Source organism: Ochotona curzoniae, unplaced genomic scaffold, assembly GCF_017591425.1.
Source record: "Ochotona curzoniae isolate NIBS_2020 unplaced genomic scaffold, NIBS_Ocur_1.0 contig_430, whole genome shotgun sequence".
NCBI classification, from domain to species: Eukaryota; Metazoa; Chordata; class Mammalia; order Lagomorpha; family Ochotonidae; genus Ochotona; species Ochotona curzoniae.
In genome coordinates, this window is record NW_024466219.1 from 18,661,317 (window position 1) to 18,688,092 (window position 26,776).

Below are 26,776 nucleotides of genomic sequence, written 5' to 3' on the forward strand. Positions count from 1 at the left end.
AGGGACGAATGGGATCCCACCCAAAGCCAATCGCTGCTCTGACGGGGAAATTGGCTAGCACTGCCTGAGACTACTCCAGCCTCCCCCGTCCCTGATGTCACAATTCAGAGGCTGCTGCCTGCCTAGGAGGTTGTAGGAAAGCTCTGTAGATTCTCTCTGTGTGTCCTACAGGGCTCTTCGGGCCAGGTCCCTGTCTGATGGCTTTTATGAAAAAATATCTCCTCCCTCTTCTGGGGCTCTTCTTGGCCTACCACTACTATTCCACAGATGAGGAATTCAGACCAGGTAAGCACCTCTGTGTGTCTTGTTTTGGAGGCATAGGTTAAAAAGCACCAGGGTGCTTGCTACAGTGTTCCTAAATTTGTTGGAAAAAAAAGAGAGAGAGGAGAGAACAGTGAGGTGGGTTATATCTCTGTGTCCTCCAGTCTCAGGCTACGGTCCCGGAGGGATGTGGGGAGGGGTAACCATGGTGCAGCCACAAGCTAGCCAAATAAGTCTTGGCTGTATTTGACACCTTTCGTGGAATGCTATTTCAAATCTTCTACCTCAAACGGAGGGTAATATCCAAATTCGCAACTCAGCCAGATCCTTAGGCTCAATGGGAGCCTGGAAAGTGGGAGGCAGAAGTGGACTCTGGAGTTGATGACTAAGGAGAAGCCAGGGGAAACCCCTGGAGTCCCTAAGATTCTAGCTGTGTGTGTGTGTTTGTGTGTGTGTGTGTGTGTGTGTGTGTGTGTGTGTGTGTGTGTGTGTGTTTTAATCAATTGAGCAAAATTAGAGGAGTCCAGAACTATTTGAAACTGTGTTTCGGCTGAACCGTGACCTTGCTGGCTTGGTCCCGTTGTCTCTGTGCATGGAGGTTTGCAGGAATGCAAGCAGGGAGGCCTGGCTGTGCATGACCAGGCCATGCCTCCACTTCAGAGCCTGTTGCTGAAAGACTCAAACTGCTCCTTTGGTGATCTGCGCAGTCTGAGACAAACTGAGCTGGACTCATCCCTGTTGGTACTGGAAGTGGAGACAGGGCTGGCTGCTGAGGGACAAGGAATGGTGCTGTCGGGTTGGCTGTGGTCCTCACTTCCTTTTGGGGTTCCCCAGAAATGCTCCAAGGAAAGAAAGTGATTGTCACAGGGGCCAGCAAAGGAATTGGAAGAGAGATGGCTTTTCATCTGGCGAAGATGGGAGCCCATGTGGTGTTAACAGCGAGGTCAGAAGAAACTCTACAGGAGGTGAGGGTTCCATGCCCACAGACATACATTACCAACAAACACCCTGACGTGTTCTGTACAAACTCACAACACCTTCTCATGTATTTTCCTCCCCGTGCAGACTCTCAGGCCAGGCCTGCTCATACACTCACAGATAGCAAAGTGCACAAACACTGATAAACCTAGAACTACCCACACAGAAAGCAGCTCTTCATACCTACAATACATTTAAAAACAATTGTTCATAGAACACCATTAGTGTAAATTATGGACTTGAATCCCACTACAGTGTCCCAGGCAAGGACTGACAATCATGAGCACTGTGTTTAGAATCACACACACACACACACACACACACACACACACACACACACATTTTTATCAAAACAAAGTCAAGAGTAACCTCTCCTATAAGGCCCCATTACCTCAGAGATAGTTCCTGAAAAGTCTGCACCCAAGACTGACACCATTTCCTTTGTGGCCCTGCAGGTGGTATCCCACTGCCAGAAGCTCGGCGCAGCCTCGGCTCACTACATTGCTGGCAGCATGGAGGACATGGCCTTCGCGGAGCAATTCGTTGCCAAAGCAGGAAAGCTCATGGGTGAGGCTGGCTGTCCCTTCTTGTCCTCTGGACATGTCTTAGGTGGTCAATGGAGAACTTTCGGGAGGGAAAGGGGGGACATTATTGAGCCCAGAGGGTTTCTCTCAACCCAGCCATCTCTTGCAGGAGGACTAGACATGCTCATTCTCAACCACATCACCAGCTCTCCTTTCACATTTTTTAATAATGATATTTACCAAGTGCGCCAAATCATGGAGGTCAACTTTCTCAGTTACGTGGTCCTGAGTGTGGCTGCCCTGCCCATGCTGAAGCAGAGCAACGGAAGCATTGTAGTCGTCTCCTCGATAGCTGGTGAGTGGGACAGGGACAAAATCAAGGCAAGGGACAGTGCTAAACTCGGTTGCGAACAGGAATTGCTATTAATTTATAAGCAGAAAAGAAAGACAATACAGACGCAAAGTTGATACGCTCACAGTGACATTGAGCTAAAGCTGATTAATCACTTGCATAGAGACGTGGGCAGGCAGGTACACTCACAAGAGACTGGGTGGGGTACATAAGCTCAATCTTGAGGGAGGGCATGCATGCTGAGTAAAAGGGTAAGAACTCATGGGACCATAAAAAAAACGAGAGATTAGCATGGTGGCTGAGCAAGAAAATTCCTGAAAGTAATAGACAAATAAAGGTACTTCAGAGAGTCCACTGGAAGGCTAGTGGTTTGCCGATATACAAGTGAGAAACCATCAAGAGGGAGGCAGTTGGAGGGATGACCCATCCTAATCCTAAGGGACAGACCTGGAAACAATAGAGTAAAAAGATTTTGCTTAGTCTATGACCAACAGCCATAGGTCGGTGAAGTTAGACAATGCAAAGATACACTTTAAAAACCTACAGGCATCTAGTACATGGGCCAAGGTACACCAAATAAACAACCACAAAAATAAATTAATAGAACTGCCAATATTGGGGGTAGTCTCGCAAATCTGAAGTTGGTCACGTTAAAGGACTGATTTAAGCAACCAGCCAGAAAGGGAGGAAATGTGTACTGAGACATGTTCATGAAGAGGTCCCTATGGGCCCCCAGTGTTTGGAATCACAGCAAGTTCATAAGCTATCACCCATGAAAAACAAGTTTCCAGCTTGGGGGACCCCCTAGGTCCTTTTCCTCATCGGTGTAGGCTCCATATGCCCTTGTTGGTTAGTCCCTTAGAAAAATACAGCTGGCTGGAAGTTCCCAATAACTGTGTCCAAATATGTCTCGGCAATGTAAAAACAAATCACTTTCACAAGTGCTGGTTCTTACTGAAACAAATACTACTATCTGAGCTATGAAGAGCTCTCCTTTGCAGCCCAGCAAAGGCCTGCACAGCCAGAGAAAGGGGTAGCGTTGTTGCTACCCACCAAACTGAGTGATTGATATGCATCCCTGTGCCTCCCAGGCAGCACAGCCTCCCCACTCCTCTCCAGACAGAGCTCTTGGTGCTGAAAGCAAGGGAGCGCCTCCAGGCGCATACTGAATGTGAGAGTGTTGGGCCCATACCCAGCCCTCCCAGTCCATTGGCCAAAACCCTCCTATCAGTCACCACCTAGGTGACTTTAATGAGTCAGTTGACTCAATACTGCATTGACTCCCGGCAAAGGATGCCTTTCACCTTTGGTGGCCAGTTTAATGTGCAGTTTAATGCACACAAAGTCTCAATGTGCTCAGAAGAAAAAAAAAAATAATTTCTTAGAGGCCCCAGGGCTTGCTGAAATTGTGCCGTCCTCTGTGTCTGTGCATCTCACACCTACACAGTGACATTTTGCCATTTAATTTCAGTTGACTCCTTCGTGTCTATTTTTTGTATTGCCAGGAGTTAACGTTTTGTTTTATTTTGTTTTTCTGCTTTAAAATGTGATTATAAACTTGCAAAGTACTCCTGCAAAGTACACTGTCTTCTCTCCCTAACTGAAGAATATTCTCTGTTCTGTATTCTCTTTTAAGGAGTCGTTAAATACATTATTCCTTCCTCCTTAAAAATCAATTCCACAAACATGGTATGCAAAACATCAAATAGATCTTAATGCCAGCCAAACAGTACTGCAATGGAGTTTTAAATATTTGAGAGTACACTAAGTTATTCATTAAATTACACTGACAAGCAATTTTTTTTGTACCCGGTACATTTCCAGGCATGGTATTACATGGATATCTTTTATCTTTCATGTGATTTTTAAGGGCTTAGCCACCTCTTTTTTAAAAAATATAAATTTATTTTTATTGGAAAGCAGATTTAGAAGGAGGAGAGACAGAGATCTTCTGTCTGCTGGTTTATTTCCCAAATAGATGCAACAGCTGGAGCTGAGCCAAACCAAAGCCAGGAACCAGGAGCTTCTTCTAGGTCTCCCACATGGGTGCAGGGTTCCAAGGCCTTGGGCATCCTCCACTGCTTTCCCAGGCCAGAAGTAGGAGCTAGATGGAAATGGAGTAGCTGGGACATGAAACAGAGCCAATATGAAATCCTGGGGCATGCAAGGTGAGGATTTAGCCACTAGGCCATCATGCCGGGCACAGGCTTAGCTACCTCTGTAACATTAACATGGGCAGTAGGGCTGCTTCTGGAACCGTCATGCCTGTTTGCTTCCATCCACCATGCAACACTTTCTGGGTACCTAATGATCAAGTTCCTTGCACATGTAATGCCCAGTAATACGGATTAGCTTCCTCTCTTCCCACCACAGGCTTGTTGGAATGAAAGTTTAGTTACTATACATATTTTTAAAATACAAATTTACAATGGCTTATGCAAATCTAGACTTATTTTTCTTGCAACAGCTTGGGTTAAGCAATCCAGTCTCCCTCCCCTGACCTTCCCTCACCCCCCAGGCTAAGCAGGAAACTTTCATCTCAGAAGCCCTGTCTTCATCGGCACATTCCTCAGTAGCTCACTGTTGTGTGTGAGTTCTAGCAGGAGTGAATGGGGATAGAAAGATGCAATCTGAAGTCCTTATACTTCTCTCCCATCACTGCTGGCTTTGAGAGTGCGCTTGGTTCAAAGTGGACGTATGTCTCATTAAAACCCAGTTTTATTGGTACACAAGACAGTAGCCTGGGTAAACAACACACAGTGTCTTCCACATCACTGTTGTCAGGAAGCATAGATGACCAGAGGGGGCATGCCCTAAAGACACTCCCACACCTGAATTCCCCCAAAACACACATACACACCAGACCCACTTTCATCCAAAATCCATCATGAAAGCTAACCCCCTTCTTTCATGTAGTGAGCACAGGGGACCACAGGGTAGGGAAAAAAAGAATGGAAAGATAATGCCTAGTTGGTATTTGAGAAGGAAACCAAAACAGAGACATTAATACTTGGATTTGATTGAAAAAAAAATCACTGGATTGGGCCGAGAACATTTAAAAACATCTGGAAAAAGTTTGTCTGCTATTAGTCAAAATGGGTCATCTTAGGTTCAACTCTAGAAAAGTAAGGTTGTTGCCCATGTCAAGCCCCTGGACTTTGTGGACCTCTGGACTGTGGTGTGTCCCATCAATTACACACCCAACAGCCAGAGCAGAGCTCTCTGCACCCCAGCCTCAGGTCCTTCCACACTCTGCTCCTTTCCCCATCTCAAAACTCCTGCCTTTTCAGGACCCACCTCCCCCACCCCCCACCCCCCCGCAGTGCTTCCTCTCTGCCTTTACCTACTGCTTGTTTACGTGTTACTTCCTGAAGTCTCAACCCCTCCCTTGCTTCTCACTTTGGTTTCACTGGTGATTATTAACACAGATTCTAGACACACTAGAGAAATATAAGCAGACAGATAATAGTTTTGTTTTAACCAAAATGGAATACATGGTTTAAAGTGAAATTAGACATAATACAGAAGACTGAGTTTCCTTCTCCAAAGTGAAAGCTTATCAAAAGGAATGAAGCACCTTGCCAATAACCTCTGAATACCCAGGCCTCTTTTTGGGAGGTCCCTCAATATCCTGTTACCTTAGTCACTCTTCTCCAAGCAAATCTTCTTTTAAAAAGATCAACTTTCAGCAGACTTCTGTCTTATTCAAATCTATTTATATTCTGGCTTACTCATGTGCAGCATCCTTTGATAGCATTTTTAAAAACAGAAATGTGCAATGTTTCAGGCATACTGTGTTGACTTAGCTAGGGGCCAGTATCTCAAAAGACAGTGATTTTGTAGGAAAACTCCAATCAACAAATGAAGTCACTTTGTTGGGTCTTAAACTATTTGTCAGTGGAGAGCTGCCTGTGTGGTCTAAACCTGTTTCAAGTAGTCAACATTACAAAGAAGGAGAAAAAGCAGGTTTTTCAATTACGTATATCTACAATGCTCTGCTGCGTAAATAATACACAGCTGTTCAACTCATTCCTGCCCTCAGTCCTGGCATACTAACTCCTTCTGAAAGCTGAGCTAAGTCTTCATGGTGTGGATATGCCATGGTTTATTGAAGCAGTGGTGTGTTAGGAGGTGAGGGAGTCTCAGAATCAATGTGAAAAAGGGCCATGTATCCAGTCATTCTAATTGTTCTAAGAAAAGTGGCCTCTTTAACTCTTAAGTCCAATTATATCAGAAATAGGTTTTAGGTTTCCATGATGAGGAGAAGCTTGTACGCATGAGAACACATGAAGTTCTCCAAAAAGTTCATGGAAATGTGCATTAGGAAAAAAACTACACATGGATCTCTAGATTTTTCTGTCTTCAAATGAATCTTTTAATTCCATATTGTCATGAACTTTCTGAAGTTCCCACACATAAGGGGTGGAAGGTAGGAATGACTGCAGGTTTGGATGGGCTGTGGAAGGAAGGTCGGCAGTGCGCAGAAGTGAGGGAACTTTGCCTGTGTCTGTACCACCTTTACAGCCTGGAACAGCTCCAGGAGGAAAATCAGAGTAAGAAGCAACAACAAAGTCATAAAAATCCAAGGGATCATGGCAGACTCAATGTAATTGATTGTATTTGGGCAAAATCTGTGGAGTGGAACCTGCTGAACATATCTAGCTCAATGCTGTATCTGCCCCAAAAGAAGGGGTTAGAAGATGTTAGCAAGTGGAAAAACAAGAGATTTCTTGCAGGGTGAACACAATGTAGTGCTTTGCATGACAAATTCTTGCCCCAATACTTGCTGCTCATGCAAGTAGTCATGGCTGCTAGGCCAGAGGGTACGTTCAAGGGCCATTCTGGTGACAACAGCAAGAGTTTGTCACCATTTTGTCCTTATGTTCACTCTCCAAGGAGTCCCAGGAGGCTTCCACCCTATACACTGCACTTGGAAATATGCAAACGGAAAACTAGTTTTTAACAAAAGATGACAAATACGCTCAGTTTAGATTCAACCTAGATGCCCTGTTCAAGTTTCCAATTTGGCTCCTGTTTTTCTGAACAAGAACATGTGCAAGAGCAGTATACTGTGTAGAGAATATTATTTTCACAAGCAAGAAACATAGCAAGAGGCCTATTATTTCTGAAGCAAATTTCTCATAATGGAAAAATCTCCCTCTAATTTTTCAGTGTTTCCATTATATAAATTTATACACACACACACACACACAAATTGGGAAATGAAGGAAAATATAAAGCTGGAAATAAAAGTAGCTCTTGGTTCTGTGATCCAGATCTAATCCTAATAGTATACTTGGCACTTTTTACCCAGATCTATGGATATTAGTATAGATACCATAAATTAATTACTTTCCCACTGGCAGCCATTTACATTTTTTTGCCATTATTAAAAAATCCTATAATTCATGTTCTTGCACCTGGATCTGATTAAGTTGATGACTAATTAGTTCCTTAACAGATTCTTAGCACTAGACTTGGTGAAATGATGGTAATATTTTAAGACCGTCAATATATATATTGCAAAATTGCTTTAGACAAAATACAAAATGAAGAACTAGACATATAAAAATATGCAAAATGGGAAATATTTTAAATAACGACAGGATAAATATAGTCATTCACTCAAAAAATATTTATTAAGGCTCTACATGGAACCCAGTTCTCTTGGAGATGCCAGGCCCATGAGCCAGGGCCAAAAGCCCAAGGCAACATGCTGTCACAAGCTAGCATTCCATTTTTTGCAGTCATGAAAGGATGAGAAGTATTTCAATGTCTACTCCTAGGGACAAGTTCCGAAATGATACGGAAATGCGGCATACATTGCTGTATACACTGACTATAAAAATCATATATTTCAATGTGAAAAAGTTTATGTTATATGCAAGAAAGAGCCTTTTACCTTTCGTTTCATATATTTCTGAATTGCTCTTTGCAGATGATCTTGGTATGGAATTTTTTTAGAGTAAACTTTTAAACAGTAAGTAAGGGACAGGTTCTATAACGATGACCAAAAAATAAATAAATAAATAAACAAAAGCTTTTCTCTGGATAGTTGACTTTAGTAGGACACAGAGTGCTCTCAGCCTCACCAGTTAAGTAAATACATTCAGATTACAAGTAAATATAGCAGAGTGGAGGCTGTTGTTTGAGGGCTGGTTGGTTGGTTGGTTGGTTGGTTGGTTGGTTGGTTGGCTGGCTGGTTGAATCACTGGTTTGGTTTTGGTTTGCCTACAAAATTGTTATTTGTTGTGACTCAGCAAAACACATGTGTGAAAGGCACTTTCATTTGCTCCTGGTGGGAGCAGATATATATTTTTATTTTAAGTAGCTTTCTTGATTAATTTAAAAATTATAGTTCTTTGCTTTGCATTTTTTATCCAAAGCAATTAGCAATGCATTATAATTCTCTCACAAGTATTCCTGTCACTTCGTTTGGCATTTGTGATTTTTAGAATCTATCACAGAATAGTCATCAGTTCAATTCAAATATATGTACAAAAGAACATTGACCATAATATTTCTTGATGGGCTGTGATATTTATTAACTTACCGACAATGATATCGGCCAACTGACATGTGCCTAAAGTCAACCATCACCGTCAGTTTGAAGTCAAAACCTGGTTAAATATAAGAATATGAACAGTCATTCTTACTCTGGGAGTTCTTTATTATTTAATATTTTCTCAAATTGTCTAGCTCAGGAACTTATTTGTAATGCTAGCAATAGAAAATTAGTCTTTTCCTATAGATAGATCACTGTTGAGCAGTAGTTAAACAGTGTTATTTCAGAGGGGATACCAATTCATCCACCCACTTGGGGCACATCTGTCTCAGTTGGCCTTAGGGAACTGCAGTTGAGAAGCCTCCATAAAATGGGTGGGTCTATCCGCAGGTCCTCTCAGAGTGTGGCCTCTCAGCACAACTGCTCCCCTTCTCCTCTCTCTAACAGCATCTGCTGCATCTGGTGTCTTGTCCCACTGAATGATACAGTTCTCTTTTCAGCGTAACAACTCTCAATATATTTTTCATTTATGTCCCTTTGCTGACCATTGTGCTCACTGGATCTCCCAACTCCAGACCCTCCTCAAAATGAGAGTTATCTAATTGGTCCAGTTGGATTTTTTTTAAGCCAGTCCCTCAAAGTCAATCCTATTGACCAGCCTGGAAATCTACAATCACTGAGTCAGGTCTAATTGGCTCAGGCCACAGGCAGGGCCAGGGTAGGTTCAAAACAGCATAGACTCCAGGAGACACATTTGTGGCATCTGTGTATCTTTTGGATCATCATCACTGAAAATTACTTCTGTCACTCAGGATTTTTATTTTTAAGCCATCTAAATAACTGGCACAGCTAACTAACTAGTATATCCAAATTAGTCACTGCAACATTCTGTGAGTACAGAGTAAGACCAAAGGGAGGAAGCAGGGTTGTGATGTTGTGCTTCATTGATTCTAGAAACCACATTTACTCATATTTAACAACACTGAAAGGGAGATGTGTCTTATCTCTACTGCATATTACCATCACTACAAGGCACTAATTGTAATTGTGGCATAATTGTCATTATCTTTGCAAGCAAACTTAGCCACTGCTATTCCTATTGTCATCACTTCTCCTGAGTTACACGCTTTATGGGTTCAACGTAACCTGTCTGATGTGTCATGTTTTTTTTTAAACTTAGGCCAAGATTCAACTTTGAAATAAATGGTAACACATATATAGATTGCATAGACTCAGAGAGGTGTGATATAAATTTTATGTCAGTGAAGCAAATATAAATTGTATAGAATGACTTATATCTCCCTCCAAACCAAGTGCTTTGTAAGACAGTGAAAAAGAAAAACATCCACAAGTAGCTGAATCTGTGTTGCAATTTATTACTGAGAATATGGAAGTAGACAGCCAATTATACACCCCGTAACACAACTGAAAACAGAACAAATTTCAAGTCCCTGGGAATAGTTATAAACAGAAATTCCAAGTATCAATTACAAAAACTGATGTGATGCATTCATGCTAATTCTTGATATTAACTTCTAATAGTATTTTATTAGAATATAAGACCAAGAAAATAGTATCATCAAAACTTAAAAAAAATTGGCCATCAGTGGCTTGGAAAATACTATTTTAAAGAATAGTTCCCACTAAGGAATGCTATTTCATAGTGAGGCAAATTGCTCCATTTGAAAAAATCATATTAAGAATGTACAGAAATAATGTATGATTTAAGACAATAGAAAACATTATGTCTACATAAGCCTAAAGGAACATTTTGAACAAGTATGAAATAAAAATTCCAATGGATAAGAATCATGTTCTATTGGTGAGCTTTTTTTCATGTTTCTTCATACACAAAATAATGATGTGTCTTATAACTGCTTGCCTTTTTAAACCGATAAAATAAAGCATTTTATCTGCAGTGACTAGGCTATGCCGTCCTTAAGGAAGGCATAGTGTTCATTCATCTCAGTCTCCCCAGAGCTAGCAAATTTGGAAAATAATCACCACGTTCTTCCTGGGTGAATAAATGTTGAGATAGCTTGCTTTTTGGTTTCATGTCTTTCCTTAGACTGCAATGGAGACACGAAGCCAAATTTTCCCTGCATGTTTTCTTCTGTCTGTCTGTAGGCTTTCACATCAGAACCATAGGCCCTTGCGGTCAGTCATTTCTTTATGGGGAGGGACTAGCTAATGAATTATGAAACATTGAGCATAATTCAATCCAAAAGCCATTCCTAACAGATAAGCAGAGTCAACATCTCTACGGAGGAGGGAGTTGGCAGCACAGGTTGTCAAACTTGAACAGAATAGGGCAGGTTGGGGTCATGGAGCCACACTGGCAGCCTAACTTGGTATATCCAAATCCTCACAAGAGGCAGTGGTGGTAGTTGTAGCCCAGAGCAGAGTTACAGAGCCAAACTAGGACCAAGAGGGTGACCACACAGCACCTGACCCACAGTGTCAGAACATAGGGAGGTGATGGTGTCTTCTGCAAGGGAGTGCAAAGTGAGGTCAACAGGACATTCATGTGGTCTGACACTGGACATCAGGTTCCAGATAGGAGAAGAAGGGGATACAAAAAAGGCAAAAGAGGAGTGACCATTTATAAAAGTCAGTTATCAATTATATAATCTATACTGAGAATAATTGAAGCCAGTTCTCACTGTCAATGTCACAGACTTGAAACAGGAGAAAATCACCAAGAACCCTGTGGTTTGGCATTGTAATAAGAGGTGTGAGTTAATAGATACACATGGATAGATACAGAAATATGTGTGTATCTATGTTTACACAAATGCATTCCCTCACTCTGTCTGCTAAGAGAAACCACAAGCACACTTAGCACCAGATTCTGTTTTCTAATATCATTCTTTACCAGAAGGAACATGTGCTGCTGCAGAAATGGCTGGTCCTAAGCAGAGGCAAGAAAAGTTTAAGTCTGAAAATCTGTTTTATCTGATAAAACAGAAAAGTCTGTTTTATCAATAAGGAAATACCTGCTCAGAGAATAAGAGGTACACATTAGGACTCAGAGGCAAGTTTGAAAGGGTTCCCACTAGCCAAATCTAAAATAATATTAATATAATGAATAGAAATAATAGTTTAGAACCCATTAAACAATAAGAAACTACAAGTTCATGATGATTTTAAAAAACATGAATGAGAAGCAAAGAAGACTTTGGCATATGCTGAAAAGCCACAGAATAAATATTAAAATAACCAAATTAGAAAATCATCTCTTGATAATTATGTTGGTAATAATTTAGCCAGAAAGCATCAGAATAAATAAGTAAAAATGTAATGAGAAACAATGTATTTGTAAACTTATCATTGCAAAGTACCACCCTACTCAACACCAAAAGAACAAATTCAAAACTTAAACAAAAAACAAAGGGCTGTTCTCCAGAGAAAATATACAAATGGTTGAGAAATATATGAAAAAATGCAACAACACTAATCATTGGGGAACTCAAATCAAAACAATGGGTACCTAACTCATACCCATAACACAGACATTATTATAAAGGCAGACACACAAAGAAAAAATAACAACAACAAAAAAATGTTAGCCAGGATATAGAGAAATTAAAATCTTTGTGTACTATTGATGGGGATGTCAAACGGTATGATTGTTGTAAAAAATTATATAGCAGTTCCTCAAAATATTAAAAATTTAGTTACCATATGACCCAGAAATTTAATCTCTCAGAATATAGGCAAAAGAATCAAAAGCAGGGCTTCAAAGGTGGGTGTGTACACCCATGTCTATTGTAGCATTGTTCATAATAGGGAAAACATGAAAGTCATTCAAATAGCCATTGATCAATGACTTAACAAGCAATATACGGCTTGGAGACAATGGAATGTTAGTCTTAAAAGGAAGGAAACCCTGTGTGACCCCACTAATATGAAATTTTGAAAGAAACAAAAATTGATAGAAAACATAAGGGTGGATGCCAGATGCCGGAGAGAGAAAAGAATGAAGAGTGTTTGTCCAATGGGTTCTGGAGTTCAATTTTCGAAAATGAAAAAATTCTGGAGATGGATGGTGGTGATGACTGCACAACACGAATGTACTTAATGCCACTGAACTTTAAAACTACATAAGATAGCTTGAAAAAAAAAATGTACCCTGTTACAAAACACTTGGTTACAAGGCAGGGGGACAGGAGGTGGGAAGATTAGTTTTACAATGAATAAACCTGAGATATCCCACCTAATTCAAATGATAAAGGCCAGCCACTAGTAATGGAGTAAACGGAGATCAGATACCACCTGATCGGAGGTGGTGGGAAGGAATCAGTTCCTTCTGTTATCTTGCCCTAAATGCATAACCTCAGAAGAAACCCGAGAAAACAAGAGACAAATCCAAACAGAAGTACATTCTTCAAGGTATGCTGAGAAATATTTAACAACCAGTGCTCCAGAAAGGACAAATCAAAACCTTGACTTGCACCACTTACTCCCATAGTGGCCAAATCCACATGATGTCAATTTGCTTGCAAAATTCAGGAACATTTAACAATTACTTCTCACAACCCAATATTAACCAGACCCAGCATATCAGCTTATGCAAAATTATAGACTCTTGAACAGTGTCAGGGTCATGAAAGTTACAAAAGGATTGAGAAACTTAGCCCAAATTGATTGAGACTCACTCATCGTGCCAATTAAATGCAATGTGATCTTTGGCCCATTATTCAATCAATGGCTTTGAGAATTAGATATCATGAAAATATCCTATATCCATGATACACAAATGATGACTCCTGCAATAATGACATCCTAACAGCCTGAATATGTGTATGTGACCTTAACTGAAAAAAAAAAACCTTTGCAGATTTAATTACGTTAAAAATATTGAGAGGAGATAATCCTGGATTTTTCAGGTGAGCTCCAAATCCAGAGACAGGTATCCTTAAAGCAGAAGAGACGACACGGACAGAGGGAGAGTAGTGAAGGCTGGGGAGGCATAGGAGATTGGGATGACAGAGCGAAAGGAAGCTCAATCATCTTGACAGCAAGAAAGGATTCTCCTGTCCTGACCAACACCTTGATTTCAGACTTCCAGGTCCAAGAACTGAGAAACACTAAATTTCTGTTGCCTTAAGTGTTCCAACTTGCCATAATCTGTTATGGCAGCTGTAAAATTTTCAAATGACTTCCCTTGTGTTGGTGGCTGTATTGTGACAATGGAGAAAAAAATGTCCCTATGTGGTAGAAATGAACACCCCAGCATTTGAAAATGCTATGGTTTGTGTACTAGTTTGCATGTTCAGTGTCCCCCAAAAGTCCTTGTGTTAAAGGCTTAGACCATTGTACTCAGAGGACCATTTTCATGTTTGGAGGTTGAGTCTTGAGAGGCCAATGGATCAGATTTAGCAGTTAGAGTTCCCACGATTAAATCCTGCTGGCTTTATAAGAAACCACAAACACAGACATGTATACTTGCTCTTTCCACATGATTCTTTGTACCCCTTGCTCTTCAATTCTTGCAGCTAGAACCCCTTATCGAATGTCCAACAAATAGGGATGCCAATCTTGGGCTGTGAATCTATAGAATTTGTGAGTGAAAATAAATCTTTTCTGCTTAAAAAGTTACTTGCCACAGGTATTTTGTTATAGTGACAAAAACTGACTAATATGGGGGCATGGGATATGAAATCTACAATGAACTCAATGATGGCAGTTGGCTCAAGAAACAAAGTAGATCTGTGTACTCATTTTAAAACTTTTCCATTGAGCTTGAAATTATTTCTAAGGGGGGAAAATCCTATCCTAGGAGTCTACTGACTTGGAAATACGAAGCAGGAACTGGGGGCAGAGAGGGTTTCTCACGAGTTCTTCAGAGATCCTGTGCAGGAAACAGCACCACATCTATTCCTCTTCCCTGTGCTTCCTTTGGTGTGAGCAATGCCTCCCCACAACCCACTACTTTCAGCTCAAGGGTTTCCATCAGTCCTGTCTTTGAAATCTCAGATATGAGTCAAATCCAGCACCCAGATTACAGGGACACTTGAAAAGTTCTCCAAACAGTGCTCTTGAAGTCCCTCTCTGTGACTCCAGATCACAAGGATGCCACTGCTTCTGCTGTGCCTCAGTGGGAGGAACATGAGGGACAGGCACAGCTCTTTTTTTTTTAGAGAGATTTATTCATTTTTATTACAAAGTCAGATATACAGAGAGGAGGAGAGACAGAGAGGAAGATCTTCCGTCCGATGATTCACTCCCCAAATGAGCGCAACTCCCCAAGTGTTGCTACGCCGATCCGGAGCCAGGAGCCAGGAACTTCTTCCGGATCTCCCACACAGGTGCAGGGTCCCAAAGCTTTGGGCCGTCTTTAACTGCTTTCCCAGGCCACAAGCAGGGAGCTGGATGGGAAGTGGAGCTGCCAGGATTAGAACTGGCGCCCACACGGGATTCTGGCATGTTCAAGGCGAGGACTTTAGCTGCTAGGCCTCACGGCCAGACCTTGACAGGCACAGCTCTTGCAGTTGGAAGGGGCAGTGCTGGTACTACTGGTTTGAGCCCACCCTTCCACAGTACGGGCTCTTCATAATCTGCTGTTTACATTGGCCTTAGATGTACTGATACTCTAAGAAAATAATAATACATTTCACATCCTATTGCACAGGTAGCTGTGCAGAAATGCTCAGGCCAGTCAATATGCAGCAATTTGGATTGTTTGAACACATGCTTTCTTCCTTGTCATCAGCCAAAACATTCTCCTAGGTTTTCTTGGCAGCTCTGTCTACCCCTTCATCTTCCCAACCTTCCCTGGTAGTTTCCTCCAGATTCTTTAATCCTAAACCCCCTTTCTCTTGTCTTGTAACACATGCTCCCTCAACAGTTCCATCAGCTCCACTGCTTTGATATGTATCACTGGACTGTGACTGTCTCAAAATTAATGATCAGATCTCAGGTCTTCAGAGCCTGAAGAAGAGGGCTGGAGATGGCTTCAGAATTAGACTCAACCGCAACAACTACAGAACTTAGACTAGGAGGGTCCCAAATGAGCAGTTTTAGGAAGACTCAAAGTAAGGGGAAAGAGTCAGGAATCAGGATAGGTTTCCAGCCTTGAAACCACTAAGGCATAGTGAACCTCAAATTAGGGCTAACTCAACAGAGGATGTGGCTCATTTGCTGGTGGCGGGGGTAGGGTGCGGGGGGAGGCTAAGTCTGATGGCAGCAGGAACCGAAGCTTTTCAATCCTGTGCACTTTCTTCTGAGCATTCAATTAGAGCAGTTTAAAATCCGCCTTTGAAATGGAAATCATTTCAAAATTTCAGCAAGGCAGTTGAAGATGGAGGGTAGAGAGAGGATGAACAAAAGCACCAAGGCCTCCCTTTGACCTCTTCTGCACAGCTAACAAGCCTCGGCGCACAGCCTCTCTGCCAGCTCTCTGGCTCTTGCTGTTTCTACAGTGGCTTAGTCCCAGCGTTTCTGGGACAGAGCTAATTGCAAACATTCTGTCCCATTTATCACCACGTCTGCACTCAAACTTGTCAGGCTCCACGTCCCACATTTTGCTTCAGAATATGGGTTTCCTGTAGCTTTAGTCCTTTGTAGTCTAACACTTCCCAGAAGAGAAATCTAGCAGCCATAAGCCTCTTCTGCCATGATGACTTCTTTCCTTTCAACCTTGGGCAAGAGCATTTATTCCGTCTTATCCCCCACATTTTCTGGATGGCCTCATGCATTTCAGAACAGCCTATTTATTTACTTACTGATTTTTGTTTAATGAAACTCAGACTCTGGCACAGTTTTTGTTTTGTTTTGTTTTGTTTTAACTGACAGTTGAACAAGTGGATCGTGTAGGGGACAATCAGAAAACAACAAGACACTTTCGTCCTTCCGCCTGTTCAAACCTGTTCTACAGGCAGCTCTTCCTGAACCTGAATGTGATCTAGGGCAGGCAGGTGGCAAGACTTTTCTGGTCATTCTAGAATAATAAAAAGTCCTCTAATGAACTCCAGCCTCAACAAGCATCTCATTTTCTTAAAATGTCTAGTCATTTAACTTTAACCCAAACTTCTCCCTGTTTCAAGCTGGAACCTACCATTGATAGGGAAGCTGGGATAGGAAAGAGCGAGTGTTCAGCCTTTCCTTCTGTCCCCACCACCTCCTCACTCACGGATGATACGAAAGCAGTAATGAGGGGAAGAAAAGGCAAGGGTAGGGAAGTACTTTTGGGCCAGAACTCAGCTAATACAGCTGGGTTTCCTCTGGCCCTGGCAAGTCATCAGAGCTCATGGGTGCCTTCTGATCCTCTGGGAAATGCTCCAATCTGACTCTTCTGCAGGGTGCCTTACGCGCTCTTTGCAGGCCCTGTCTGGGACACTAATAGTCCTCCCTGTGGCATGGCAAGTGTTACAGATGGAATTTCCCTGGGGAGTACACTTACCACTTCAGGTTGTTATTTTAGGCAGAGTTAAGCAGGACCCCAGGAAAGCCACATTTTCCCATTTAGTCCTAGTTTGGTCATTTAAGGTCATTTGAGGTTGAACAGGCTTCAGCCACCACTTACCTGCTCCTCACACCAACCCCCAAAGCCTATGATAAACATGGTGTGTGGCTAAAATCACTCTTTCTGAGCCTTTCAATACTGCACTTACTATATAGCAAACACTAGAAGAATCTCGATGAAGTGGAAAGGTGGGGAACAGGCTTAGAACTGCAGGCTAACAGGCTCCATGCATGGTCCTCATAAACAATAAATTTGAGAAGTATTGATTTAAAGGTTTTCAGATCAATGATAGGTCATGAAATGTAAGAGATGAAATATGCTTGTAGTGAATGCTAGTGACAATTGTAGCCATAGATAGTTGTGTCACATCGTGCCTCAAGTATGGTGTTCACAATAAAGGCTAAGAATGTTTCGGTTTCTTTGTCTCTAGTTTGTCTATTTAGCACTTCTTTCATGGCTTTCAAGGATTTTAAAACCATACCTTTACACTGTGCCTTTTTCAAGAAGACTTGTGCCATGCCTGCCTCTTTCCCTATCTCCCTTCTTCTGCTTCCTCCTTCCCATTCTCTTTTCTGTCATCTTTCTTTGTGTGTCTCCTGAAAACCACTTGAAATTTTCCTTTGTGCCTTGAGTCTAACCTTTAAAGCAGAGTTAAGGATAGGAACTGGATGCACTGTGCTCCATGAACAGCACAAAAATCACTGCAATAGCAGTTCCATCTGTGGCTTCACATACTCTAGTGCTTCTAAATCTCTGTGGCCACCTGCACAAACACATTAAGGTCCACACTCGACATCTTCATCATCCCTTAGGGCATGTGCTGGGCTGAAAGGTAGCCCCCCAGGAGATAGTCCACTTGCAACCTGTAAATATGACCTTATACATACAAGACTTCTTAGAGATGCAATTAAGATCTCAAAATGGAATCCTCCTGTCTTATCCAAGAACACCTACATTTAAAGGCAAGTGTCTTCTACAAGACACAGGCAGATGATGACGTGTCACAGAGGTGTTGAGTTGAAGATGGAGTGATTGGACTGATGCATCCCCAAGCCAAGAACATCACAGACTGCTGCTTGACACAGGAAGCTATACAGGAGAGGGCGGGAAGCCCTCTCCGCCAGAGTCATGCTGGTGCCTTGGTTTTGCACTTCTGAACTGCAAAACTGAGACAGAGTACAATCCTGCTCTCCTAAGCTGCTGAGTCTATAATACTCTGGCTTAGCAGTCCTAGACATTAATACAAAGGGACCAGGAGGGATTCATCTTATCTATTGATAAGAACATTGATCAGTCTGGAGCTTGACTATGAAAGTATAGAGAAACGTCCCCAACACAGGCAGGGCTGATTCACCTTGTGGCTCCTAGAAGTGACTGCTATCAAAGTGGGGCCTTCTGCAAAGGGAAGCCTAACTGGTGCTTAAAAGTATCAGCCTTTGGACTCTGGATTGACACATAATACTAACCAAATGTTAGTTAATCTTTGGCTGTAGTTTTGTGGCCATTACATTTGCCACATGTGCCTGCTGATTCCTGCACGATGCCCATCTCTGTTGACTAAACCTCTTCTGTGTCTGGAAACCACTACGCTAGTTAGCTTAGCTGACCATCAGGTTCCAATCCCTCAGCAGCAAGATCCTTGTGTTGCTGATCTTACTTTGCTGAGAGAGAGGCCATGACGTGGTTTCAGGAAGCGCCCATCGACTATCCCAGGCTGATTCCATTGGTCTAGAAGGAGTCTCTCTGAAGGGGATGTGTGAGGGAAGGCTTCAACAGACACTTGGAGTGCACTGCAGCTCCTCATATTTTATATATTTACATTTCCCCTTATAGCGCATACCTTTGATTTCCTATGTCTAAAAATGTCTCTTACCTTGAGATTATAAATTCACCCATATCTTTTTTATAATTTGACTTTCCACAAGAACTTTCTAATTTGAATTTGAGTGGCATGTTTCTTTTCCCAAAGTAACTATTTTTCCTCTTAAATTTGAATACTGATACTATTAACAATAATAGCATTGCCTGAGTACTTTTTATGTGCTGGCATTTGTGTTTTTTATATACTGGCAGATCGTGTTAGCTTGGTAACTTATTATCTACATATTACAGCCATGAAACAGCATACTTAAAATAAAAAAGCATACTTGGTATCCACAATTGGGCCATCTAACTCTTGGGCTTATATTTTTAACTAATATGCTGTTCTTATAGAAAATTTGGGCCTATTTTGGCTTAAACAATAAAATTATTGACATAACTGAAGTTCAGATGTAGGATGGCTTCCTAGTTGACTTGGCATTCTGTCTGTTTCCTCATGATTCTATCACCCTTGTTCTCTTCCATATGCAGCTTCATCCTCAAGCTGACAGAGAGAGCTGTAATAATGCCAGCTCCCATAGCCATGCACCGAAATGTCCATCAAAAAGAAAGAGGACATCACTCTAAGAGACTCATCCAGGAAAACAAAGAACTTTCTAAGGAGCCAACACATGCATCTCAAGTCTCATTGGTCCAAAATGGGCCACCTGCTGACTTCTATATCAAATATGAGTAAGAAGAATAGAATTAAATAGATTGTGTCTGTTCACTGCCAGAATTAGGGATGATATCAGCTTTCTTTTGACACATACATTGGGTGCACAAAATTTAACAGGACTATTAGTAAAAATTAATTTAAGTTTTCAGATGCAGAAGACCTAATGACAGTGGGTTAAGCAAATTAAAATGTAAATCAACCCTGAAGGTAGGCAGTAGAAGGCTAATACGGCAATCCAGTCTCCATTTTCTATCTCAATTCTCTGCCATTACCAATACATGACTCCTACTTTGTAATCCAAATAATTCCAGAGCCACATCCATCACAACTACCTTCAGGCACTAAGAAGAAAGAAGGAGTAATTCCCTTTAAGGAAACCCCCTTAAGCTACATGAAACACTTCTACCTGCATCCCATTAGACACAACATAGTCATCTGGCAACTTCTGGCTGAAGGAATCTCTGAAATCTAGATTTTATTCTAGATAACTTTGAAACAAGCAATAAATCAGAGATTCTGCTTCTAAAAAATAAGAGCAGAAGATTTATCAGTACACTTCAAAAGTTTATGTTGGTGTAAGAAAATTTTTAAATATGCATTTTTCAGGAATGCTTTAAAGAAACTTTATATTGACGAGCATTAACAATCTTCAAATAGATAAAAATGTAAGTTGAACTAGGGTTTTGTTAAATAATAAGCAAAGCAAATAAAATACTGGGTAAGCAATCAACAGTGTGTCCTGAGCCCCGTGCCCTGCTTGGGTCATTGTCCCAGCCCTAAGGTACTGATAAAATATATTATGGGGCCCTGTGCCATGGCTCAATGGCTAAATCCTTGCCTTGCAAGTGCCAGGATCCCATATGGACTCGAGTTTGTGTCCCAGCTGTTCCAATTCCCATTCAGCTCCCTGCTTGTGACCTGGGAAAGCAGTAGAGGACAGCCCAAAGACTTTGCACCCTGTACCCATGTGGGAGACAAAAAGGAAGCTTCCAGCTCCTGGCTTTGGATTGGATTGGCTCACCTCTGGCCATTGCAGTCATTTGTGGAATGAACAAGCAGATAAAGATCTTTTTCTCTGTCTCTCCTTCTCTCTGTAAATCTAATCTGTTTTTCTTGTCAAGATAATAAATAAATCTTTAAATCCTATTTAAATAATAAATCTTTAAAAAATAAAAAACAATTTAAAAAAAATGTAAAGATATCCCTGATCATCTACGTTACATGTGAAATTCATTTAGGAAGAAAGGGAAAAGCCAAAATATAAAAGCTGCATACCACCTAGATCCACCCAACTTATTCATAAATCCATGTCTTTCCTGGAAATTTCCTGTGTTAGATTTGTTATCCACCAGAACTCTGTCACAAGGCCACTAGAGCAAGGGGCTCTTGCAGAGATGAGAATTTTTACCTGTCCTATACAAAAACATACTCTATTATAAATAAGGGAGAAATAATTATTAGGTAAACAATACTGTCATAATTTTCCATTTAGAGTTTTCTTTGATAGATGATATAAAACAAGAAGCTAACTTAATCCTTTACAATTAGTCAATCAACTTTCCTAGAAGCTTTATGGAATAGAAAAAGTCATTCTTTGTCCATTGATTTGACACACAACTATATTACACTTAGAACCACAAAGGTGCCAATCCAGTGACAGCAGAATGGTATCTTGAAAGACAACAACTGTAAGCTTCTGACAAAATGTAGGAAACAATCATTGAAAGAAGTGGAGAATACCAAGACAGAGACTGGGGGGTTGTCAATACATGGAAGAGGATGAAACCAAACAATGTTATAGTCGTATGCCTAAGGACAGCCCTACTCAGTGCTCAATCTGGAATAAAAATCTGCCATCTTACTAGCTTGAAGATCTAGAAGGAAAGGGACAGGGATACGATATAGGTGGAAAGTAAAAGGATGGGAGAAAGTTGCTGGAAAGGAGAGAGCCACAGTGGGGGAGCTCAAAATTCCATATATAATTTCCACCCAAATCTTAGGTTGTCCCTTGAGCTATGTATGGGCAGTGCAGATATTAAGCAGTCAAATTGGGATTCAAATAATTGAACAGATATTTCAGCTGACAACTATTAACAGCAAACACAGAATTTTGCCCAAGTTAATTGCCCACTATAAAAAAAAAAGCAATATTCTTTAGAGGAGTAAGATGGAAGCTACATAGTCTATTAGCATTCACAATGTGCAGGATACAATGTAAAATTACTATACACACCGGAAAAAGGGATGCAGTACATACCCAAGATGAAATGCAATCAATACAGGTCAATGCTGAAACAAGCCAGATTCTACAATAGGCAGACAAGGTTTTGTAAGTAGTTTTTATAACGAGGGTTACAAATATTGTAGTCTTGGTCTACTTTGACATCCTTTTCTTGAGAAGGACATGAAGAATAGGTTATCCTTTAAGAAAAATGCCCACATAGCCTCAAAAATATTGCAGTGGAAATTAATCAAGCTGATAAACATTGAAAAAGGTAGTGATGGGGTGGGTAGAGATTTTGGATACAAAAATTCCAAAGATGAGACAGTTCTATTGCCTTTGTGAATAAGCTAAGCATACCCTCTCCATGACTGAGGTAAAGACTGAGTGGGCAAAGAGCTCTCATCAAACCCTTGAAGTATTGGCTCTCTTGGGTCAGACATAGAAGAGCCTGAAGCTGTGGATTACATGGTTCAGCTTTCCAGTTTATTCACCATGCTTACTAAAAACCCAGCTAATGCCCCTTCAATGAAGGTTGGCCTGAAGCCCACCCACACCACATGCCTTTGATGTTGTCATAAATTTCCTTCTAGAAATTCAACACAGACGGATACACAAATTCCAAGGGCAAGAGGACCCTAGGTTGCAAAGTCAGCTACAGACTGAAAGCTGAAGTGGATCACCTTGGTAACTTATTTCCTTACTATTTAGGGAAAATGGGTCATCCCATGGTTGCTCCCTATTCTGCAAGCAAGTTTGCTCTGGATGGATTTTTCTCTGCTATCAGGAAAGAACATTCAATAGCCAAGGTCAATGTGTCAGTCACTCTCTGTGTCCTTGGCCTCATAAACACAGGTAAGGTTAGCCATTGGAAATAAATGGCCTAGGGATGGACTATCTGCCTTAGCATCGTGGGTACAGAGGGGTGCCGGGTTCCTTGAATCAGGCAGAATGCAGAGAATCAGGATGAGCCTGTCATTCAATGAAGCTGTTCTGTCACCACTGTTAGACTCTGCTTTCCAGTTCTCACCACCAGGTATGCTCAGTGACACTGCATACATCGCCTGAGCCTTTTCTGAGCACCTATGGCCTCATGGATAATTCATGGCCATTATTTTCCTATATGAACCTTGACAAATACATATTGATGTTTCTTAAGGACATCACCAGTAATAAGACATACTGAGGAGCATGAACCCTTTGATGTAATACACTGAGAAGACCACAACATGATTTTTTTTGTGATAGTCTTGCTGAGAATACATAGCCTTAGCCCAATCACAAGAGGGCAGGGATAAACTCAAAACTGATGAACATTCTACAAAAAAAGAAAAGCTAATTACCACTCTACTAAAGTATCAAGACCATGAGGAAAAAAAAAAAAAAAGAAAACAACCGTACAAATTGGAGGAAAAATAAGAAATTAGTACTAAGTGCAATCCAGTTAAGATCCAGAGCATAAAAAAGACATGAGTGGAAAAAACAAGCTCTTTAATATTGTATCGGTTCTATTGTATCCGTTTTTATCTAATGTATAATCATTATGTATGATGTGACAATTTGGGGAAGTAGAGTTCAGTGTATATAAAGTGTACTCTGTATAATTTTCACAAATATCTGTGAAATCCACACAAAAGCTCATCCAAAACATGGAGTAGGTACCATAAGAAATTTCCTTTTAAAAAACAATTGAGAGGCAAGCATTTGGCCCACCTATTGAGGAGCCAATCAGAACACCTGCATCCCATATCAGAATTCCTTCTCCAGCTCTATACTCCAGCCCCTGCTAATGCAGACAATGGGAGGTAGAACTGACAGTTCAAGTGTTCCTGATGCCCATGGTGAGCCTGAACTGAGATCCCAGCCCCTGGCTTCAGTCCCCAGTGCTTCCAGGTATTTGGGTAGTAAACCAGTAACTGGTACGCACTCATTCTCTTCTCTCCCTCCATCCCTCTATTCCTGCCTCTCTTTCTCCCCTTAAATACATCTGTGTGTTTATATATATTTTTTTAATTTATTTTTAATTTTTATTTGAAAGGCAAATTTTACTGAGAGAGAGAGGGAGACACGAACAGAAAGGTCTTCCATCCACTGGTATACTCTGCAGATGGCCTCAACAGGCAGAGCTGTGCTGATCTAAAGCCAGGAGGCAGGAGCTTCCTCTGTGTCTCCTACATGGGTGCAGGGGACCCAAGGACTTGAACAACCTTCTCCTGCTTTCCCAGGCCACAAGCAGGGAGCTATATCATAAGTAGAGAAGCCAAGACATGAATCAGGCCCATATAGGATGCTGGTGGCATGGTGCATTAGCCTGCTATGCCACTGTGCTAGCCCCATTAAAAGCCTTGGGACCCTGCACCCATATGGGAGACAAAGCTCCTGGCTCCTGGCTTCAGATTGAGTCAGCTCTGACCATTTTGGCCATGTGCAGAATGAACCAGCAGATGGAAGATCTTTCTATCTCTCCTTCTCTGTGTAAATCTGTCTTTCCAATTTAAATAAATAAATCTTTGAAAAGAAAAAGCAATTGAGTAATCCTTACACAACAAGAGACAATAAAGTAGTCAAAGTATGGAGAGATTCTCCTCAAAAAGGCCATAAAAATGTGGAAGGAGAGAGAAGAGAATAAGAAATGTCCTTAAGTGAAAGTTCTCAAGGCTGACAAGGGAGCAAGATCCAGCATCTCCATGTCTCCCCTCCCTTTTCAAGTCAGTCCGTCAGTACCAAACCACACCCTGCTGTGCACCTTGAAGTGTCCCATCAGGTGACTGATGTCTTATTCTGCATTCCTCCCTCCCCCACCAACTTCCACTCCGACCAAAGGATCTTCCATTCATTCCTACCAGAGTATTCAAGAGAGAAGCAACTAATTTTCTACAATTGCTTCCACCAACCTCCGGACGGTAGGCTGGGCCCCTATGAACACTACAACCTGTCTTTGCTCAACAGTCTGTAAAGCTACCCAGTTTCCAAGAATTCTGTATAGGGCTTATGAAGCATACAGGGCAAGCATTGGCCAAGAGCAGCTAGTGTCGACAGACCTCCCGTCACGTTGACTCCACCAGCCTTGGATAACACCACTCTTCCCTTGTCCTTCTGCAGATACAGCCATGAAGGCAGTTTCTACTAAACTCAATCTGGAGGCCGCTCCAAAGGAGGAATGTGCCCTGGAGATCATCAAAGGAGGAGCTCTACGCCAGGATGAAATGTACTATGGCAAACCTCGGTGGACCTCTCTCCTGCTGGGAAACCCAGGGAGGCAGCTTATGGAATTCCTCCAGTCCAGGAGACTTAATATAAACAAATTGTTAGATAACTAAGAATTCCCTTAAGGTTGGGTATGCTGAGGGATCTTGGGAGTGTTTTGCCCAATATTTATCTGAACTCTATCCTTGAAGGCGTTTTCACAGAGGGATAACTAGTCTGTCTCACAGAAACATGCAAGTCATTGGTCACATCTCACGATGGAAATGATTTTCCTCTAATACTTGCACAGTGGAAATGTAATTATAATAAATGTCATGACACCTTGCAACCTGCAGGGGTGAAACTGACAGTAACCACAGGCATAATTACATGATAGTAATATTAAATTTACCTCATACATAATATGCATAGTATAATATTAATTATAATAAAGGTCATATAAACTGTATGTATTCATAACTGGCAGCTATAATTTGAGTTCATTCACTATTATCCCTTCAAAATAATAAATTACACACCTGAAATTTTTCAATGTTCATCTCTTATTTTGTAGTCTTAACAATTTTTTTCTCTTCCTGAGTTGGAGAAATCACCCTACTCTTCATTTGGTGGACAAGATGTCTTCATCATTACTGTGTATTCCAAATACTCACGTATTATTGTACATTGTTCCCATGGAAAGATACCTGGCAATGAGTCACTTGGACAAACTCAGGGAAGTGTAAGTTCTTGAGGCTTAAGTCACAAAACCTATGTCTGTTCATTACTCTCGCACTAATCACATTAACCATGAGTATTTCACATGCGAATGCTCAGCTGCCTATTGGAAGTTCAGAGAGGAAAGACTGGAATTCAAGTGCTACTACTATTCAATTGTTTCATCATTTATTCAATGGTTTTTATCAAACAATTGCTAGTCATCACCTGCCTACAACCAAAAAAGAAAGAAGACATCTTAACAATTCAGCAGGTAAGATATGGCACCCTCACAAGAAATAATTTTAATATGGTTTAATAAAAATGGAAGACCACTACTAATAGCATGAGCAGGGCATACAGAACTCACAACAGATAGTGCAGTATCTCAGGGTTAGTTGCAGCTGTTTCTGCCTCCAAGGTCCATAGGGTCTAAAGGAAAGAATGTTAAAAGAAACCATGGATTAAAAGATCCATTGGAAAGGTGGCACATGACAGAAGTTTTTAGCTTTAGTTAAGAAAAGCAACCAGCACACCAAGAGCCTTGAAGGAGCTCTGTGGAGGAAGAAACACCCCAGCCCCACTTACTCCCTTCTGCTGATCTCTGACAGGTACTTCTCATTAGAGAAACACTCAGGCAAGGGAGTGGATTGGTATAGACCATACAGGTCAGCTTCCTTGTGCACAAGCAGGTGGAAAAGCATGATATTGAGGGATAGATAGAGGATATCCAGCAAAGCCCAGTGCCCCCAAATAAAGGGCTTCCATGGCAAATGACATAGTGATGGGTGCGTATGAATGATATTTTTTTCTCTCACTTCTAAATCCAAGTGGATGGCAGAACAGACTGGAGTTGGCTAAACCTAGCAAATGTGCAGAAAAGGAACTAGTTCTGAGAGAATAAATATGGGCTTCCTGGGCTATGTTCAATGCAAGTGAGTCGGGGAGATCTAACTGCACCTACATGCAAGAAAATAAACCAAAAATCATGAAGTTTCTGTTCTAACTAGGTAGCATACTAATACC

The 26,776-nt window shown here is 41.3% G+C and overlaps 1 protein-coding gene across 1 annotated transcript in view; it reads left to right on the forward strand.

Annotated features, from left to right (window-relative positions):
- The window catches only part of HSD11B1 (hydroxysteroid 11-beta dehydrogenase 1), a 41,352-nt gene extending 15,788 nt beyond the window's left edge, over positions 1 to 25,564 (forward strand). The window contains exons 2-7 of the mRNA XM_040985289.1: positions 172 to 285; positions 1,096 to 1,226; positions 1,695 to 1,806; positions 1,933 to 2,118; positions 22,559 to 22,702; positions 24,950 to 25,564. Coding sequence (XP_040841223.1) covers positions 198 to 285; positions 1,096 to 1,226; positions 1,695 to 1,806; positions 1,933 to 2,118; positions 22,559 to 22,702; positions 24,950 to 25,167 — 879 coding nt within the window. The 5' untranslated portion in view covers positions 172 to 197 and the 3' untranslated portion in view covers positions 25,168 to 25,564. The remainder of the gene's footprint in view (positions 1 to 171; positions 286 to 1,095; positions 1,227 to 1,694; positions 1,807 to 1,932; positions 2,119 to 22,558; positions 22,703 to 24,949) is intronic.
- Positions 25,565 to 26,776: the final 1,212 nt, after the last annotated feature.